General features: G+C 41.4%; 1 protein-coding gene across 5 annotated transcripts in view; it reads right to left on the reverse strand.

Moving 5' to 3' along the window:
- The window catches only part of DNM2 (dynamin 2), a 91,644-nt gene that overhangs the window by 5,770 nt on the left and 64,403 nt on the right, over positions 1-21,471 (reverse strand). For 4 of the 5 annotated variants that reach the window (XM_060763481.2, XM_060763480.2, XM_060763479.2 and 1 more), the window contains 5 exons: positions 10,339-10,448; positions 9,281-9,392; positions 4,216-4,380; positions 1,847-2,082; positions 505-759 (listed from right to left, as the gene is read on the reverse strand). In XM_060763481.2, the coding sequence (XP_060619464.2) occupies positions 505-759; positions 1,847-2,082; positions 4,216-4,380; positions 9,281-9,392; positions 10,339-10,448 (878 nt within the window). Of the gene's footprint in view, positions 1-432; positions 760-1,846; positions 2,083-4,215; positions 4,381-9,280; positions 9,393-10,338; positions 10,449-21,471 lie in introns of all 5 variants that reach the window. The other variant, XR_010909266.1, reaches the window with a different exon arrangement.

Consider the following 21,471-nt stretch of genomic DNA (forward strand, 5'->3'; position numbering starts at 1 on the left):
GTAACACCTAGGCAACTAAAAACTACACTCGGCATATTCACGTTTTCTTTTTCTTTTTGCTAATCCATTTTTCTGGCACTGATGTCTCTGAATTTAGAAATAATTCCTACGGTACCCCGTACTAAGTTCTAATAACTTTTGAAATGGAGATATTTTTTCTCTAGCCTGAAAATGATTTCTCTCTAAAAAAAGAATCTGCTGTTTGTAAAGGGTGGTACTTCAAGAGCGGTGAACAAAAATGTAGAATGTTACATCTAATTCTCTTTAAATATATTCTGCCTATTCTAATGAAGCTGCACCAAATACATGTTGCATATGCTGTTCCCCAGTTTTCAGTTCTGAATTCTCTTATATTACCCTCTATTTCTAATGGGGACATTGTTATACAGAAAAAAAGATAAGAAAGACACGTAAGTTTGGAGGTCAACTGACATGGTGTTTCCTGGCGCTTTGCAAAGCCAAGAGGAATGCTGTGGAAAGTGAGGAACCTGAACTGGCCTCTACCTGGGCACGCCTGGAGGGACGCCGGGTGGAACGCGCGCTGGCCGCGAAGGGATCTGAGGAGGGGCTGCAAAGGGGTCATTATTAGCCACAAATGCACTCTGAGGCCCAGGGCGTGAAGGAATGGGTGGTGCCACAAAAGAGGAAGGGCCTGATGACAGTACAGGGAGCAAGGGAGGGCCTGGCATGGGGCCCCTCACAGCTGGAGGTCTCCCTGGTGGAAGCACAGTAGACGCCGGCCTGCGTTGTGGCGTTGGGCTGCAAAAGAAAGGAAGGAGGACAATCAGAATAAATAAAACAGGCTGCTACGGGTTAAAATAGCAGGATCATAAACTCAGCCAGAAGTCCAATGCCAAAATGTAAACTGTGTGCCACTGTTTCCAGAGCCAATCAATGTGATCTAAAAATCCTATTGAATTGAAGAATTTAAAAACTACCAAGAAACTCAACCTAGATCAGTAGTTCTCAACCTTTCTAACACCTGGACCCCTAAATATGGTTCCTCATGTTGTGGTAACCCTCAACCATGTTGTGGTGACCCCCAATCTCGCCTGCCTCACGCTCTCGGATGTCAAGAGCGCAACGCAAGCAAGGCTGGCTTTGCGCGAGGTCAGGCCTCGTGCGGAGGACCCCTCGCCTGCCCCGCGCCCTCGCTGGATGACTAGAGTGCGAGGCAGGCAAGGTGGGCTTTGTACAAGGCCAGGCCTTGCGCGAAGGAGCCCTTGCTTGGCCCGCACGAGGTGGCCTCGTAACTCCTCCCAAATGGCCAGGAGACCCCCCTGGTTGAGAACCACTGACCTAGATCATTCAGTGCTGAAATGGTATGGGGTGTTGTTTTAATGAAAAGCTTCTGAAACGTTCCATGTGCAACCCCTTTCCAATTGGGAAATGTTTACATGACTCCAGGTACATACATATATAAATATATAAATTAGATATAAAAATCAAACATTTACTGGTAACAAATCCGCATTTCCAAGGCTTGCTAAACAGACTGTTTTTTCTTTCTATGACGTAGAGCTGATGCATTTTTTGCAGAGTCCACTGTAAACACTGTATGTTGTTGCTAACAGATCTGTGGAAATATCTAAAACAGTCACTAGGGTCATACTCAGAGAAAAAGTTTTGTGTCTCCAACATTGAGTTAAGGGTTGGGACCCACAGTTTAAGAAGCAATGGTCTAATTTAGTCTCCAAATACCTTGCTGCAGGTCTGCGAAAAAGAAGTTTCTGCCCATGTCATTTTCACTTTGATTTGACCCTTGCACCTTCTGGCCTTGCTGGTTCCCCCCACAACTCAACTAATATTTACCTCAGATCCAGATTAACAATTCACTGCAACTCACCTATGCCCACTACCCGCTGCCTGGAGCCATGTGTCATCCACAGGAGGAGGGACTGGTGTGGAAACCGTGCTGGTACTGATGTCTCCAATTATGTGTAAGGCTTCCTTCAGGGCATGGTACATTCGCAACATGTCATCCCTGCGTTGGGCCTGGTCCGCAGACTCCTCCATCAAGCTGTTTTGGTCTGCGGAGGAGTACAGGTAGGCCAGCAGTTCCGAGTGGATGAAATCCTTGGTCTGTGGGGATGGAGGAAGGCAAATCACACAAAAGAGACAATGTTTTCTGCATGCACTGGATCAGATGTGATGACTGAAATTGTGTTCCAGTCTCAAGTAGAGAAAATTCACTGAATCTATGCCTCATTGATGAATTAACATGTGTGAAAAATCCTATTGATATAATGAATCTACTCTACTTGGAATTTCTGATTGGCTTCTGGCTGGATGGCCATCTATCAGGGGTGCTTTGAGTGCAATATTTCTGCTTCTTGGCATGGGGTTGGACTGGATGGCCCATGAGGCCTCTTCCAACTCTATGATTCTATGATCAGCACTGGATTTTTATGAATGAGAGTCACCATAGACTGTGACTTTGGATTAACATGCAGGATATGTATATATCATTCATTTACTAATTATAATTCAACCTCTTCCAAGGATTATTTTTAAACAAATAAAAGTGATGTATGGGTAATATTTAACTCAGATTTTTAACTTTGACAGGGGGAAATACTGAAGCAAAATTCCTTCACATTTTGTGGCAGTTCCTTTTAATTAAGAATTCTGAAAAAAGTTACCTGCTATGTAGAACTATTTCAAATGGAATATTAAAACATTTTTGGCTCAACTTGGTGAAAATATTGTCATGAAAAAGTCTCAGGAGCAGAATTAACAACACCTCATGATAGAATCATAGAATCAAAGAGTTGGAAGAGACCTCCTGGGCCATCCAGTCCAACCCCCTGCCAAGAAGCAGGAATATTGCATTCAAATCACCCCTGACAGATGGCCATCCAGCCTCTGTTTAAAAGCTTCCAAAGAAGGAGCCTCCACCACTCTCCGGGGCAGAGAGTTCCACTGCTGAACGGCTCTCACAGTCAGGAAGTTCTTCCTCATGTTCAGATGGAATCTCCTCTCTTGTAGTTTGAAGCCATTGTTCCGCGTCCTAGTCTCCAAGGAAGCAGAAAACAAGCTTGCTCCCTCCTCCCTGTGGCTTCCTCTCACATATTTATACATGGCTATCATATCTCCTCTCAGCCTTCTCTTCTTCAGGCTAAACATGCCCAGCTCCTTAAGCCGCTACTCATAGGGCTTGTTCTCCAGACCTTTGATAGGCTCACTTTAGGGTTGTCTTAGAATCATTATAAGGTGGAAATGGTTTGAAGGCAACACAAAAACATGTTTTCATGAACATAAACAAGACACATGTATGACACCTATTTTCCTGGAAAAAAAACTTGAGGGGGAAAAGAAAGTCAGCAACACTACAAAATATCTTTAAAACCTATGCAAACAAAAAAAAAATCCACACATTCCATGCCTATTAAAACTTTTAGCAAAATGTCTTTACAAAGAGCCGAGTTTTACTTATGTGTCATATAAACAGTACTATGTTAGGAGTTTGATGAATTCATTAGCAGATGAAGGAAATGTCTGGTCAGGTGGAATTGGAGGCCCATTGATACTACTGATAATGTCACAGGGCCACATTATCTGAAACATGGCTGATAGGTAGCCAAAAACTAAGGAGGGAGGAAATTTGAGAACCTTCAAAGGTTTGTACAACTCCTGGAAGCTTCCAGGAGAATCATTCTGACCAATTCCACCCATCAGAATTGAGATAAGTCAGAGGTAGAAGGGGTGGGGTGGATGGGGGAGTCTTCAGAGCTTGCAAAAGAGTGCTGTATGTCACATCTCTGCTTCAGTTTGAGAATTTCTCATTCAGATCTTGAGGCAGCATGCTGAAGCTTGTAAGGCTTGGGGAATGGATTCAAGCAAATCAGAGAATTCACTGCTAAGGCCAGGTGTATGTGTGTATATTCTGAAGTGTTCACTCTTGGCATCCTAAATTGATAGCATATTACAATAAAAAGACATTAGGAGCACCAAATGTGACAAATGGGATGCAAAACTACTTTGTGTTTCCTAATCTCCAGGGAACTCAGTCTAACCAGTCTTGCACATTCTGGTGGGGATATGCACAGGATTTCAGAAAAGTCGTAGAAACATAAGAATTACTGTCAGCTAGAAATTGCTTGAAATACAAAGACAGTAGCTAAAAGATAAGGCTGAAACTGATGGACAATGTTAGTTGTGGGTGGAACACTCTGCTTCACTTCTGTAAGGGAACAAAAACACCTCAATACGCACATTGTTTATCATTAGGTGCATTATTGTCTTTGGCATCAGGTCCCGGATAGACTTGTTGATGATACCAACATAGGAGTCAACAAGATTGCGGATAGTTTCCACTTGTCGCTCCAGCTGAGGATCCATGGAAAAGGTGTTCTCCTGAGCCCCTTCCTCATTCTCTACCTGCTCAGAGGAAAAATAAAAGATACTGTTGGAATGATAATTAAAGCTTTCCTTCTTTAATTTTCAAATTAAAGTTCCCCAAAGGAATGAATGAATGGGAGGACTGCTGACCTGATTTTTGCAAACATATGTTCAAATCAGTTTCGCTCAAGCAAGACTGCTCATTTGTGTTGCCACTCTTAACCCGACGGGCACGATTACATTCAATTTTGAACCAGAGTTCGGACAAAGACTTGGGCTACCACTCCCACAAATTTGCCAGTCGTAGACCAAGAGGTTACTTATTCTAACTCTGTTTTGAAAACAGTTTTGAGTACTAACTCTGAAGCTAAATGGCTCATTTTCTAACTGAATAACCAAAACAACAACAACCTCTGCACCTACAAACTGCAGGGATTTAGCAACGCTTACATACTGTTCAAAAAGCAGTGTAATATAGGAAACTGCATATTGCTAAGCAACAGTATTGAAACTTTGGGAAGCTTCCCTAGAGCAAGAATGAGGTGTGTATATTCATTCATCGCCGCAACTAATGCACTTTCTCTTCCTGTAAAAAAATCAAAACACAAACCAACCACCTGTGGCGTTATGTATATTTCTATATCTATATATATATTCAAAGGCGGCCTTTGGGCACACTTGGCGAGCCAACTCCTTCAGTGTGCAAAGGGACTGTATTATGCAATGGCCCATAGGAAGGTAATTTGTGGTGCAATACGTTTTGGATTATAAATTAAAGTTACAGTGAAATGAACGAAGTGTGGTAGTAGCCATTTTGGCAGAAGCCCCACCCACTCTCCCCCACTGATATAAATAGGAGGGTCCTACCAAAACCCCAGTTCCATGGAGGCCAAACAGCAGCCAAAGTCACTAGAGTGCCAGAACCCCAAGAGAGATGACAACTCAAAGAAACACAATTACAGATAAGCAACCTGTCCTTTTTTGAGGTTCTGTGAATTGCATAAACGGGTGATTAAAAAGCCACTACCTTTAGGGGGTGGCTTTTTAATCACCCGTTTATGCAATTCACAGAACTTTATTGTGTGTCATGACACACAATAAAGGATATATATCCTTTACTGTGTGTCACAAAAGCAGTATCTCACTCAGACCTTGTGTCCACTCTGTAGTGGGAAAGAAGATGAGGGATGTCACCAAAGTAGCAGCCCTACATATGACATTCAGGAGAACTCCTTTCAAGGAGAGAGCATATGCCACCAGTGCACATGTGGAATGACTATGCATGCCCCTAGGGGGCGCCTACCAGTCAATATGAAGACAAATAAATAGTTACAGCCACCCATTTTTACAAATGGTTAGAGCAGGGGTCCTCAAACTAAGGCCCGGGGGCCAGATACGGCCCTCCAAGGTCATTTACTTGGCCCTCACTCAGGGTCAACATAAGTCTGAAATGACTTGAAAGCACACAACAACAACAACAATAACAACAACCCTATCTCATCAGCCAAACCAGGCCCACACTTCCCACTGAAATACCGACAAGTTTATATTTGTTAAAATTGTTCTTCATTTTAATTACTGTATTATTTTAAAGAAGTGGTTCTCAACCTGGGGTCCCTATATGTTTTTGGCCTACAACTCCCAGAAATCCCAGCCAGTTTACCAGCTGTTAGGATTTATAGGAGTTGAAGACCAAAAACATCTGGGGGCCCCAGGATGAGAACCACTGTTTTAAAGTGTTTTTGCTCTACAAATAAGATATTTGCAGCGTGCGTAGCAATTCATTCATGGTTTTTTCAAATTATAATCCAGTCCTCCAACAGTTTGAGGGACTGTGTTCTGGCCCTCTGTTTAAAAAGTTTGAGGACCCCTGGTTTAGAGGATACAGTCCATTCTGAGAGTAACACAATAGTCTCTGTGATTGTCTATGGGTTTCAGTTCTGTCCACATAAAATGTCAGGATGCAACTGACATTAAAATAGTGCAGCTTCATTGTGAAGTCTGAAGACTGGTTTTGAAAGAAAGCAGATAAGACAGTGTCCTGATTGAAGTGAAATATTGAAGCAACTATTGGGTGGAACAAAATGTTTGGATGAAGTACCACTTGGTAGGACTCGTCTATCCAAAGAACACAAGGCTTACTGGCTTGCCTAGCTTATCTTACTGCCACCAAAAACACTATCTTCCATGACAAGAGGCAGAGGTCACATGACACCACAGGCTCAAATGGGTTTCTTGACAACTGGGACAAAACAAGGCTCCAGGCAAGGATATAGATATTTTTGTACCCTCGTCAAAACATTTCAATCAAGGGGTCAGAGAAAGCAGGCTCAGATGTCATCGATAGGTAGATAAGTACCAATACGACTGCAGTCTCTCAGCTGGAGCCCCCGGTGGCACAGGTTCAAATCCGGGGAGAGGCGGATGAGCTCCCTCTATCAGCTCCAGCTCCTCATGCAGGGACATGAGAGAAGCCTCCCACAAGGATGATAAAAACATCAATTCGTCCCCTGGGCAACGTCCTTGCAGGCGGCCAATTCTTTCACACCAGAAGCAACTTGCAGTTTCTCAAGTCGCTCCTGACACAACAAAAAAAAAAGTATCTCAGCTGACTGCAGCTGAGAAGAAAACTCAAACTTCTGTGGAGTAGCATGCATTTTGTGCATATGTTTTAGCTTTGAGTTGCTGTCTGCATTGAAGAGATCCGTCTCCTCAAATGGAAGATCCTCAATAATGGACCTAGCAGAAGCGGAGAGGCCCAAAGATCTCTGTCAAGCGTGGAGGTGCATGGTTATGGCATTCTGGAGTTGATCGGAGCAGTCGTGTATTAAGCCAACTGTATTTGGTGATCAGGACAGAAGCTGGTTTCTGATTCTCATTTGGGAGACACCTGATGTAAGGTATTAAATTCTCCCACAAACATTTTTAATATGCGCCCATGCAGGCAGCATAGTTCAACATTTTTGCTATGAGAAACGCAGATGAATATATCTATCAAGCCTTTTCTGTTCTTGATCCCCTGGAGCAGTTTGGATTTTCTGTAAAGTTTGAGACTGTGCAGTGTCTATTATTATATCGGAGTAGATGAACTGAGATTGCCAAACTGTGTCAGCGTGGGAAGAAACTCATATGAAAGGGTCAGATGGTACCATGGCTGGGGCATGCTAACAAGCTGGCGGAGAGCTGCTGCAGATGACTCTGCAGGGTACTTCTCCTCAATCAGAATAAAAGATTTGTAGGCGCCACGTGAGCAGTCCTGGTATCAACAAAGGGGTTTAGCACAACTTCAAAGTGATGATATAGTGGGTAGTGATCATCATAATATCATCCTCGAAGGTGGTGACACATATCATGAAGACAGGCTACTAGTAGCCATGCTGTCAAAGGCTATGCGATCCACAAATGGGAAGGCTATGAGGTCCACAAGCAGGAAATCAAGTGGAAGCAACGGTGCATTCAACTCATGGTTAAGTGATACCTACGACCATGCAGAGAAGCATCTCTCGATACTGAGTGGCTAACAGATTGAGAGGGCAAAGATCTGCAGAGAGGGGTACAATAACTGAGGCCATGTCAGTCTAGATGGATAGATAGATACTGGTCACCATTACTAGCCTAGCTGGCACCAGAAGCATGTCATGAATCTCACTATTTGAGGAGGGTTCAGGTCCTGGCCAAGGCAGAAGCTCAACAAGTGGAACTGGTGTTGCAGTTTGCATCCTCAATCCCAAAGGGAGAGGAGAGTGAGGGTTGTGGAGACCCCGCTGTGTGTTGTGCAGATGTCACAGACTCTGTTGGGGTCACAGATTTATCCCGGTGCTCTTGATTCTTCTTTTTCTTGTGTTTCTTCTTTGCAATGTTGGCAACTTCAGTCCTCATAGAGTGCTGGGGGAATTGTCTGGGAGACTACAAGTCCCCTTGGACTCGGGTTTCTTGGCCTTTGGTCCCAACAAGTCGTGGAGAGATCACTTTATCGCAAGCTGGTGGTTGTGTTTGGGACATCAAGGCTGAAGGTGTCAAAGAAGTCAAAGGGGCCAGTAGTTGAGGTTGCCAGAGCCTTCAAAAACAATGACCTCATTCAATTCTACTTTTTTTTCTGCTTGTAAGTTCCTATATTTTTCTGGGATATTTCCAAGCCTCCCCTTTAAGAAATCAGCTTCCTTTTCAAAATTATTCTGTTACTGAAGCATCAGAGATTTGCTGCCTATCATTCCTCATTAATATCTAGCTGCAGCTTTTCTCATGATGATTGTGACAGCTTAGAACCCCACATAATACACAGAGAAACAAAACAGCAAAGGAAAACTGGGTTGTTGTAGGTTTTTTTCGGGCTATATGGCCATGGTCTAGAGGCATTCTCTCCTGACATTTCGCCTGCATCTATGGTAAGCACCCTCAGAGGTAGTGAGGTCTGTTGGAACTAGGAAAAAGGGTTTATATATCTGTGGAATGACCAGGGTGAGACAAAGGACTCTTGTCTGCTGGAGCTTGGTGTGAATGTTTCAACTGACCACCTTGATTAGCATATAATGGCCTGACAGTGCCTAGAGCAAACTTTTGTTGAGAGATAATTAGATGTCCTTGTTTGTTTCCTCTCTGTTGTTTGTTTCCTCTCTGTTGTTGAAACATTCACACCTAGCTCCAGCAGACAAGAGTCCTTTGTCCCACGCTGGTCATTCCACAGATATTGCTCTCTTATTAAAGCTAAACTTTATGCATCTAAATCGTTATTACAAGGCCGAAGGATACAGCTGACATTTCTTGCTCTCTCTTCCTCCAAGAAAATGTTAATACAACCTCAAGACGTCGACTACCCCATTCAAGATATGTTGCCTATCATAGCACAGACTCTTAGTGGTGTTTTGGGTATTCACCAAGAGCCAGAATGAAAGACTCTGCCCACCCTTCCCCTACTGATGAAGAGAAAGAGAATGTTTACTTGGTCTTTCTCAGGGTAAACACCAGCACGAAGGAAGGAAGCCTTCCAGCTGTCCACATCTTCCTGGGAGTCACAGGCAAGTTCAATCTGACGCAGATCTTTATACACATTCCTAAATTGAGAGTGAAGGAAATAGGTGAGAATAGCATATGCCTCTGGACCAGTGATAAATATTCTCTATCATACAGTAAGAATCTAATAGTAAGAACGTCAAGTAGATTTGCTCTTCCATTTTACTAAATGTTTTGGAATTTTAACTAATTTCTCTTGACATAAGAAAATTTAAGACTGCAGGAATATACAGGTGTTGGAATATTTGAGTCAGTCAGGAAAGCTGTACTGCTGTAACTAGAACAGTTAGGCACAATACAGGTTGAGTATTCCTTATTCATAAACCTTGAGACCAGATGTGTTTTGGATTTCAGACTTTATTTTTGGATTCTGGAATCTTCTCTTCTTCTTCTTAGGCGATTCCTTGTTGACCGAGTAAGATTGTCTTCCAAGTTCGGTGTACTGACGGTGGGTACGTAGGTGACTGTGGGTACGACAAGGTGACAGTCCATTGAGGGGGACTGTCCATTCTCGAATACCTATATTAGTGTATCTGTACATAATGAGATACCAGAGATGGAACCCAAGTCTGAAAAAAAATCATTTATGTTCCCTCTACATTTATAGATATAAATATAGTGATCTTTAATAATACTGTGCATGAAAAAAGGGTTGTACACACTGAGTCACCAAAAAGCAAAAATATCACTGTCCCAACCAGCCATGTGGATTATTTTGAATTTTGGGAAATTTTGGATTTTGGAATTCCAGATAAGTGATGCTCAACATGTACAGAATGTGCTCTGATCTCCACTGAGATTCTGCTCTCTTAGAGAGCCTTAGTTTGCCTGAGATCTTTCCCTCAGGTATTTACATTTTTCTGTGAAACCAGCATAGCTTCAGGTTTGTCCACATGAACTGAGCGAAGACAATACAATAGGTTCTCAAATGGCCCAAAAGCAAGGGCATGTCCACATTGTCTTGCTATGTATGCCATGACTCCTTACCGTTGTTCCGTGTTAAAGATGGCAAAGACATGTTTGTTGGACATGAAGCCTTTCTCCACATCTCTGATTTTTAGGTTGTCCAGAGGCAGCATGTATTTCTTTTCTTTCTCCTGTGGGGACAAAGCAGGGATAAATGAACTTGTCCTAAATATCTGTTTTATATTCAAGAGCACATTTAATAGTTAAACTAACCTCTGTGAGTTTTTGATTTGGCAAGGCCATGATACTAGTCTTATCAACCATCAAGTCTTTATAAGCAAGGTTTGGATAGCCTAATTCAATGCTTACGCATGCAATTTTTTTCACACTCATCATGGTCTTATATGTGCTACACTGCCATGTGATGTACTGCCATGCTTTAGTTTTATCCACATATCCTAGAATTCAAAAATCCTATGAGCTCCACCACAAATTCCAGCTTTTTATTTTCTTCAGTTCCCCCACCCCCAATTCCCAGCTCATAATATCAGGCAAGAATGATTCTGGCTTTGTTTAGCAGTTGAACACATGGTCCATGAAAGAGGTGAGCTCAGCTACTTTGGGGACTGAGTGCTACATTAGCAGTATGTATACCTGGTAGACAAAGTCCTGGCTTTTTGAAACCTCTCACATCTGGTTAAAATAAACATTAATAGCACAAATATAAGTGGGACAGAAATGAAAAGAAGGTCCACATTTCTCTAAAATTACTGGGTGAAAAATACTGCAGAAACTGAGGAAGGTTACGGATTGTTTCCAGGCTCAATTTAAGCTGCTGGTTTTAACTTTTAGAGTCCTGAATAACTTTTATTGCATTTTAAACAAAAATCGGGCATTGTTGTCTGACTTCACATCATCTTTTCTTTATGTAGACCCCAAAGCAAAGCTTATCATAGAATTGGCAGAATTTGTTCAGATGATGTTTTTCTTTGTCTTCCTCTGAGGCTGAGAGTGAGTGATCTGCCCAAGAACACACAGCTGACAACCATGGCTAAGTAGGGATTCAAATACTGGTTTCCAGAGTCAAATCCAGGGGTCCGCAAACTAAGGCCCGGGGGCCAGATACGGCCGTCCAAGGTCATTTACCCAGCCCTCACTCAGGGTCAACCTAAGTCTGAAATGACTTGAAAGCACACAACAACAACAACAACAACAACCCTACCTCATCAGTCAAAAGCAAACCCACATTAAAATACTAATAAGCTAATATTTGTTAAAATTGTTCTTCATTTTAATTATTGTATTGTTTTTAAGTGTTGTGTGCACTACAAATAAGAGAATAGGAATTCACTCATTTTTTTTCAAATTATAATACGGTCCTCCAACAGTTTGAGGGCTGTGACCTGGTCCTCGGTTTAAAAAGTTTGAGGACCCCTGATCTAATCACTAGACTTTTAGATCTTTTGACTGCTAGATACTGCCTTAATGAAAGGTAGAAAGGCAGAAAAATAAAACAAAGAATGTATCTACAAGAAGTCAGTACATAGAAATTGAAGTCTGTTCATGGTGAAATTTGATTTAAAGGTGAAAACAGAACTTTTTCACCGTTTCTAATGGCTCTTTTTACTGCCATTAAATGCAACACTTTCTCCTGGCTGAGTACAAAAGTTAGTGGATAATTTTGCCTGTGCAAACCAGTTGCCTGTTTCCTACAGGATATTGAGTGGATGGGGGTGCTGTATGAAGAACGGATTTGGAAATGTTAAAAGCATTTCTGGCCACAAAACTCTGCTTTCCTTAACAAGCTGTGGCCAAGCTGGTGAGTGCCCCCTCCCCATGACTCACACAGAGCTGCCTCTGCAGAAAAACCCACATCTGGAATTGTTTATAGCTCCAGATGCTGGTCCCCTCCCTCCCTCCTTTTCTGCACGCACTCACAGAATCCCAAAAGTTATGTTTCCTTTGTACGGAGGCCACAAACCTCACACCCCCCACCCCAGCCTGTGATTTCCTTGAAGGCCCCAACTAGTTTCCAGACTGGATTCAGCTGCAGACGTTGCCACGTCAGACAACGCCGAGATGATTTTTTCACAGAAGAGTTTCACTTACAAAACCCAGGAAAGGAAAACAGGAGAGGACTGCACAGAAAGGAGTCTTCTGGGGACCAGCCCCGCCTTCCCAGTGTTCAGACTACCTGTTCAGGAAGCTACAAAGGTGTACAGTAGTCTGCACATTGGTTAGACTGGGTTTGGGTGAGCAACGTTTCTAAGGTCTTTGACTTTCAGGTAAGTTTTTGCCTCTGCTTCGGGTAGCAGGAGATGGGGAGAGCAGCTTTTGCCAAGTTGCAAGATTAACAAAATCCTTAATTTGGTAACAAACAATTGGCTAATTGCAAGCGCCTGGCTTATGTCCCTTTTTTCTAATCACAGACAATGACTTGGTATTCAGACAAGCCACTTTGAGACTCCTTTGTGGAGAGAAAAAGCAGGGTATAAATAAAAATAATATAATTTCCAAATACAGGTAGCTTTGATAACTGAACCAGGAGTCTTAATGCAATGTATTCCAGGAATTTGTGCTTAAGGATCATTTCCTAGGGAAGTAGGGTGTCCCCCGTAAATTTAGTGCAAGCAGAAGCTTGGTTTTGTAAATTCATTTTCCCTTGAAGAAAGTGCCATGTTTACACTGGGCCTGCTGGCTCTCATCTTCCAGACAAGCACTCCCCAATAGAGGCCTCCCCATCTCTGGGTTGTCTACGATACCGGGCGAGGGAAGAAGGAAAACATTTGTACTGACTCAATGTGCCTCCTAGTTTTCTTTTTTTTTTTTTTTAGGGTAAAAGTTTTTAGTCATAGCGTTAGAGATCCCATTTGCAGCTGCTTGGGAGATATATACAAAGATACAGCTACTTTGGGTGACTCTATGGGTGCTTTTATGTGGATAGGAGAATGCCTTGATGGAAGAATAAAAACTGTTCAAGGAACACGTGTTGCACTCGAGTAATTCAACTATCATTGCTGGAACCAAGTTCTATCAAACACGTACTAGTAATTCTGAAATGGTATCCACATGTATTCCTTGCCAGAAGGCACTTACTACACTAGGGGTGGCCCCAAAAAGACCTCAGAGGAACACATTGTTCAGCCTCTATGTCAACCTTTTGCCCCCAAATGCCTTCTCACAGCAATTTTTTGAGAACTGATCTGGAAATCAATTCCTAATATACTTCCTACAAGGAAAAAAAATCCCTGGGTCTAACATATCTCTAGAGAGTATTGAGGAGCATTTGGAGGTAACACCTTTTACAAATTCAATGGTGGTGGTTGGGACACAGGGAATTAGAAAGCCAGCTTAGACCTAGCTTTCCCCACCCTGATCTAGAGCTAAAAGAAAGCTTGAGATCCTAAATCTCTCTTCTCCCACCACCAGGCATGTGTTAAACCCCAAGAGGGCTCCTTGCTGGTCTCATTTACTGGGTGAGGCAGAGGTGGAGGAAGAGGCCAACACAGACCATGGGGAAGCATTTAGCCTCAGCTTGGCTGGGATGTCACAAAAAAGGAAGACGGTCTTTCAAATGGAGGGCACCCACTTCCCACCTATTTTCAGGAGCCTAGAGTAGGCAGATCTCCATAGTCTAAAATATCTCCCCTCTCCCCTTGGCTAAGGAATTAGTGGCAGTAACCACATCTACCAACTTGACACTGAGTATGAGATGCAAGAAAATGGCCCCTTGCACCTTATCCAAAAGCGGATGTACTCACAAATGGCGTCATGAACTCTCTATAAGGTGTGCTTTATAACATTCAGTCTTCCCTAGGCTCACAATGCTTTAGTGTTGACAGATTAGAGATGCAAAATATTCCTGGAAAACACCAATACTGTCTGAGGTTTGCTGGTTTCTAAGATACAGTATTCAAAAAGGCTTTGAAAAGCTACCTGTGTGAATACCTTTCAATTGTTATGGTTTTCAACATGCTATTTAAAATTTTATTGCTGCAACTTTAGAAATTGGGTTAAGACACACTAAATTATATTATGGGGGGTGGGGGTTGCACTGTTACTTGAGACCAGAAGTGTTTTGGATATTGGATTTTTAAATTTTTTTTGGAATATACTGACTTTTTTTTTTGCTGCCTTGAATGGACATAGTCCAAAAAGGCAGCGTATATGTATTTTAAAATAACGGTATCCAAACCAGAACAATACAATTCATTCTTAAGAATAACAACTACAGACTGACAAAATGGTTTGGCGGACAAAGATTAATTACCACCTCCTCATTCCTTGGCTTTTTAAAAACCTTAATATCTGTGACAAAAGGAGGTCAAAGAATAAATCTCCATAAACAAAACAAAGGATCCATTCCGAGTCTTGTTTTCATTCCGAGTCCTGTTAAACCGTACTTTTCAGCTCTTCTCTATTCTTCCCACAACAGAGGTGGTTAGGCTTTCCGGAAATATGGCAAAAGTGCTGGAACCAGTTCCACAGCTAAACACAATCTCTGGCATAAAATTACTTGCTAATTATACAACGTATCTCCAGCACCTAGGATCAGGGAAGGCCGGCATGCAGGCAAACTCTAACCATTGGAAGACCACTCAGTTGGTTCCAGAGTTCTTGTCTGTCATGCTCCTGGCACTTTCTCCAACACCTCACTTAATTCATGAAATAATTTGCCACCAGTTTACTGGCTGCTGAACTCACTAAAGGTTTAGTTGGAAGTCAACAGGAAGAAACAGGAAAATGCTTCCATTTGCTTCCGAATTAACAGGAAGCACTGGGAAATACTTGGGTGATTTTTAAGTAATTAGTCACATGACATTTCCATCAACTTTCAAATTGTCCCTGACGGTTGTTAACACTTACAAACCTAGTTGATATCAATCTGGCACTAAAACATATGGCTGACCCCACTGTACTTCAATTTGGTGTGCTAATAGGAACACTCTAAAGACAATAGGAAGAAATTAGGGACAGGGATAACCTATCACCTTTGCTGTCAAAACAGATGCAATATTTCATCCAAATTAATAATTCCTCATCCTCCCAAGTGCTGTAGTTCTCTCTCTCTCTCTCTCACACACACACACACACAACCCTTAATTAATTAACCCTTAAACATAGTCCGGAGACTTTCCTCAAATGTTGCTCAGTGTTAACACTAATGTCTTTTTTTGGTTCAGGTATATTTGGAAGCAATTTGCTTATTTGTCTGTTCTTGAATTTACAGATGAATTTAAGGAACAAAAATACTGATTTATTTGTTGTAATTACCATTTGCAAATCATCTAACGGCATACCAATACCCACTTCTCCAAGACCATCTGTAACATCTTTCTAGCAGTTCATAATTTTTCTATTTTAGACGTCTTCCTTCATGTTCCTTTGATGGCCACAGGAGAGCACTTTCTTTGTGTGGTTCCAGACTAGGTAACAGCTTGTTGGAAGTACTTTGCCATGTCTGCCTTTTCACAGTGAAATGTATTTTGTTCCAATAACTCTTTTGGAAATCTGTTCTCTCATTCTTCTAGAATGCAATATTCCTGCTTCTTGGCAGGGGGTTGGACTGGATGGCCCATGAGGTCTCTTCCAACTCTTTGATTCTATGATTCTATGATTCTACTGCTTGACATTGTTTTTAATATTCTGATGAAATTTCAAATAAAGTGAAACTATAAACTAATTCCTATCTTCCTCTCATTCCAAAATATATTTCATAAATGTGCTCTTTCACTGATGAAAAATACTCTAGCCTTTCCTTATGATTTTAGTTATAGTTTAATTATAGTTTTAACTAGTTGCACCCACTCCTTTAACAGAGAGAGATTAATCTAAAATAGTTTAAATAATGTAGAAATATTTCAGTTTTTCAGCAATAATATCATCAAATCCTTATGCTGTATAAGCTCTGTCAGGACTCCCTACACTTTAGAACAGGGGTCCTCAAACTAAGACCCGAAGGCCGGATGCAGACCTCCAAGGTCATTTACCCGGCCCTCACTCAGGGTCAACCTAAGTCTGAAACGACTTGAAAGCAAAACAACAATCCTATCTCATCAGCCAAAAGTAGACCCACACTTCCTATTGAAATACTAATAAGTTTATATTTGTTAAAATTGTTCTTCATTTTAATTATTGTATTGGTTTAAGTGTTTTTGCACTACAAATAAGATATGTATGTGCATAGGAATTCATTTATTTATTTTTTCAAATTATAATCCGGCCCTCCAGCAGTTTGAGGGACTGTGACCTGCCCTCTGTTTAAAAAGTTTGAGGACCCCTGCTTTAGAAGTTGCATTTATGAAAACACATTTGTTGCTATTACTATATCTCAGAAGGCATACTATTCATAAATAATGTAGAAATCTTTGACTTAAAGAGAGAATTAAGTGCTTACAATTTTATTCATGCATAAACACACACAGAAGTTACAAGTTAAGATGCCCACTTTAACTTCTGTGTCACATAAGGAGTAAATGTGTTCCACAGTCTCACATACTGTGCTTGCTTACAACTTCATGCACTTGCCATTGGTTTTCCAGCTTTAATTGTTCTTTTCCAGTTGAGGGAAGACTGAAGCTCAGAATGCCATGGGAGCCATGTCCACTTAACTGCACCATGACTCCCGCTATTTGTTTATTTGGGTCAGAAAGGGTTATCTGGGTTAGTTGTGATAGGCTGCCTATCGGGATAGATGAACTGGACATGGGGCCGACAGGAGAGAATCCCAGGCCCAAGGGTAATTTGCATGCAGACAAATGAAAATTAAGGTCTCTCCTCCTAGGAAAGACCTATACGTGGCACAGAATCCAAGTAAAATGGTAACTCAACACACAACTGGGCAGGGGTGTGGGAAAGAGCTGGAAGTCTCCCAAAAAAGTTCATGGTGAGAAAATAGAAGTAGCTCAGTAAAATAAGTCACTGACACGCATTGGGCCAGAGAATCCAATAGCTGTACATACCTATTTTAGAAAAGGCAAGCCCTAATGTGAAAAGCAAGCAATGACACCCAAAATGGAAGAAATGGAAGTTCCAAACCAGAGTCTGGAAAAGTTATTTTTAGACTACAATTCCTAGAACCTCCCCAGTGCATTTTGGGTATTGCAATTCAAAAGCAAACAATCAGTATTCTACAGCACAGGATGGTGACAAGAAGTTTCTTGGGTGGCAGAGGGTGGCTGATGTGTGTTTTCAAGCCAGCTCTGAATTATGACAACTCTATCCTGAGATTTCTTGAGAAGATTTATTCAGAGGACATTTGCCATTGCTTTTCCACTTAAAGACAGTGTGATTTGTCCACGCAAACTTGGGAGAGTTTCCATCATTGAGCATGGATTTGAACCCTGGTCTCCCAGAGTTCCAGTCCAATACTGAAATCACACTGACTTTCTTGCTTTAGGGACACAAGGTCAATAAACAGGAGGTTGGTACTGGGAAATGTACTTCTATCACAAGGAGACACACAAGCCAGCAAGCTTTGTTGGTTTGATGTTGGGTTAAACATGCGTAAGACTTGCAAAAAAATCTTAAGCTTCAGAGCATAGCAGCTGGCAGTCAAAATGACAAGTTTAGAATTTCCGGGCACATGATTGACATACCACTGAGCCCCGCTCCAATGTTCCCTTAACCTGCAGAGGAAGAAGAACAGGATTGGGGCTGAAAGACCAAAGGATTGGTGTGAGCACAATGTGTGAGGCTGTAAAACATGTTTACATTTATATGCATGTGGAAGTGGTGATCTAGTGAGAAATTCATACTAATCTGGTGGAAATTGCCAAAAGAAAAATGCATTAGATTACTATAATCCTGAAAAAGGGATTTCCTCATCATAATTTAAAATTAATATTACAGCCTATGCATTTTTTGTGCTTCCATGTTCTGCATTCCTCTGGTCGGGTGCTCAAAAAGCTATCTATGTTGGTTCACGTTTGTAGATGACTGGAGCCACCATGAAAGACCCCCCCTCCGGCCCCCAATGGACACACTAGACCCCTATGCTGCGGCTTCACCAATCAATCTGGCAGAAATATCCATTACAAAACCTCACATAGGCTCCAAAAGAATAGGAGAACCTCTGAAACATTGCTAGTACAAATGATCGGTAGGGAGGAATAGTGAGGAAGAAACAGCCCCTCCCTCAAATAAGGGAAACACTGCAACCTTTGTTCATCTACCTCTCTACTTGCATTCCTCATTCAATTTATACATGTAATCTCAAATTACAGTGGTTGGAGAGTGGAAGGGGGCTGCAAGTGATTTGCCAGAATGTGGCTTGCAGCCACCTTATAAAGCAACTCATGTTTTAGACACACATATCCCTCAACTCCATAAGCAGCACAGTACCTATCTATGCATCAATACAATCTCCATATCAACCTGCTCTTTCTCACCAACTACCACTCCTGTTGTCACTTACCCAAGAGGAATACTTAACAGAAGCAGAAGGAGGCACACAACAATAAGTGATAAAAACATGTAAAGAAAAAGCAATGCGCAGTAACCGACTACTGCAATTTCTGGTATTATTTTCCTTTTTTAGCTCTTCCTGGGGAATACATTTGCGCTGACACTCTTGAAGATTGGAAGAGATTAATCAACTTTCTTTGTATTACTAATATTGATAGTTTTTTCTGTGTTTCTTGTGATGAGCTTGCTCTTCATAGGTTGGGTGATCCTTACAATTCAGGACTTCATAGCCCCATTGGTTCAAACATAAATGTAATGGATAATTATTTTCTAAATAAATAGTACTTTTAATATACTGAATATGAATATATATATATATAATCTCAAAACAAAGGTATTGTACATTATATATTCTAGGTTCCTAATGTAACAAAAGTGACTTTCAATTTGGAAAAGGTATTAATATCAGATGCCCCTCCTCCATGCTTTCCAAATTTTGAAAAATCATATTTCTTTAGATGCCATTCATCTTACAGGAAATACCGCTATTGATGCCCCCCTGTCTACTACAGGTACTGCTTAGTTTCTCCTCCCCAGTTTCATGTTTCTCGCAATTAAGTGCTGTCATGCATAGCCTATATAAAAGTAATAGGGGGTGATTTATGTTTGTCTACTTAACAAACTGCCCCCCCCCATCATTTCAAAGAGACATTGAGAATACATGTATGTATTCTGGAACCACACAAAGATAATTATGTAGTCATTGCACACTCAGACACATTTTTCTTGATTGTTCTCTGATGACAGTCGTATGTTAAGTTCAAATTGAAGCCAATGGAATTTGCCCACTTCTGCAATTCTGCTAACACATAAGTTATTTTTATAACAAAGAAACTTGATATTACAAATGTATTATTTTAAAAAGCAAATCCACTGAGGTACAATGGACCCCTCTGTATTTAGAAGTAGAAGAGCTTAAAATAATTAACGTTGCAACAAGACTAGAGTTAAGGTATGGATGTGTTTTCTTCTCTGTTTTTATCACTCATGTAAACAGAATGCATATGGATAGCTGAGGCACTTCTCAAATTGGGCTTTTGGGCTGTGAAACCATACTTGCTATACAAAGTAAGCACAAACACAACCCTCCTACTCAAGAACTCTAAATAAAATTTGAATTTGGAACGTCTAAGGTGCCAGAAGTCTTAAATAAGTTGCTAGCTGCCTTGAGACTCATTACTGGGGGGAAAATCATCATCATCAGATCAAAAAATATTCCCATTCTATTCCCCTATACAGAAGGTTATCTGGCTGTTATTGCACCTGATATACTATTTGCACAAACTATCACCCCAAAAATATCTGGAAACACTAAATAAATTCTAGGCCAGGAATGACTTGACTGAATAATGAATTCAATTCCTTTAACTCAGGGGTAAAGAAAGTATGGCCTGTAGAGAGAATGTAGCCTGCACAACCATTTTTGTGAGGTTTAGGATCACTGAGGGTCAAAAATTTATTGAACTCTATTGGTCCCCAAATACTGTCTAGACAGGCATGTAGCTGGAGGGGGGGGGGGGGGCTTGAGGGGCTTCAGCCCCCCCCCCCCCCGAAATTCTCATGGTGGTCCGCAAGAAGGCCTTACTGGTACATTGTTTCAACTGTTATGTTTATTCATATCATGATCTGATCACCATGCTCAATATATCCCATATGCATGGGGGTATTGGGGTAACAATACAAAAGGTTTGCTAGGGTAGACCCTCTTTCTCTCAGACTCAGCCCCCACCCGAATCAAACTCAGACCCCCCCTCCCCCTGAACCGAAATCCTGGCTATGGGCCTGTGTCTAGAGGATGTGGGGGCAATTCTGCCAAGTCTTTGGCCCTGGAAAGGCCTTTTTGTAATCAGGAAGTGAAACAGAATGGTTGTTTTTTTAACCCATAAAGGTGAGGTTTTAAAACAAGAAATACAAGAAATAGAATACAGCTGTTGTGGGGTTCCTTCTCTTATTATCACCTACCTTACTTCTATTTAGTTCTTCTATATGACATTCCTGGGTGACATATATGACATATCTTTTAGACTGGATTTTAATTAATTTTAATTAAATCAAGAAAAAAGTGACAGAATGCCATTTTCTATTTAGCCCAGAAAAATGTCTATTACCAAGATAATCAGGACATTATGTGGGTTGAATGGCCATCTGTCGGGGTGCTTTGATTGTGCTTTTCCTGCATGGCAGGGGGTTGGGATGGCCCTTGTGGCTTCTTCCAATTCTATGATTCTGTGAGGACTTGAGTACTGCATGGCACAGACCTTGCAATTTCCCAACATGCAATTTCCCAACATGCAGACACTTTTCTCTGGGTTTGGATGGTTATATTTTGCCCTTTTCAACTGGAACCTGATTCTGAAATTGGGAGCGAGAGAGCAGCAGAAACTTTCTTCTTTGAACTCTCTAACCACCAATCTCTGCCAGACCTATTAAAGATGAATACCTAACCCTGCGTTTGTCCAGTACAGGCAGTAAATGAGATGGAAGGAAGATGGCACACAAAGGAGAAATTAATAGGCAGATGTGGAAGCAAGGGGAATCATAAAGTAGAAAGGGAATGGTTTTCTCCTCCTCCCCCCCCCCCCCACCAATCCATTGTATTTTATGTATTTGTAACATACTCTCCACAACATGCAAATGATTAAGTAAACATTTGTTACAGAAGCTCATGCTACATTAAAAGTACTACAAGATGTCTTGATGTTAGCATATTTCTTCTGAAGATCAGTGGCAGAACACCTATACATCAAG

This window comes from Anolis sagrei, chromosome 2 (assembly GCF_037176765.1).
Source record: "Anolis sagrei isolate rAnoSag1 chromosome 2, rAnoSag1.mat, whole genome shotgun sequence".
Classification (NCBI taxonomy): Eukaryota; Metazoa; Chordata; class Lepidosauria; order Squamata; family Dactyloidae; genus Anolis; species Anolis sagrei.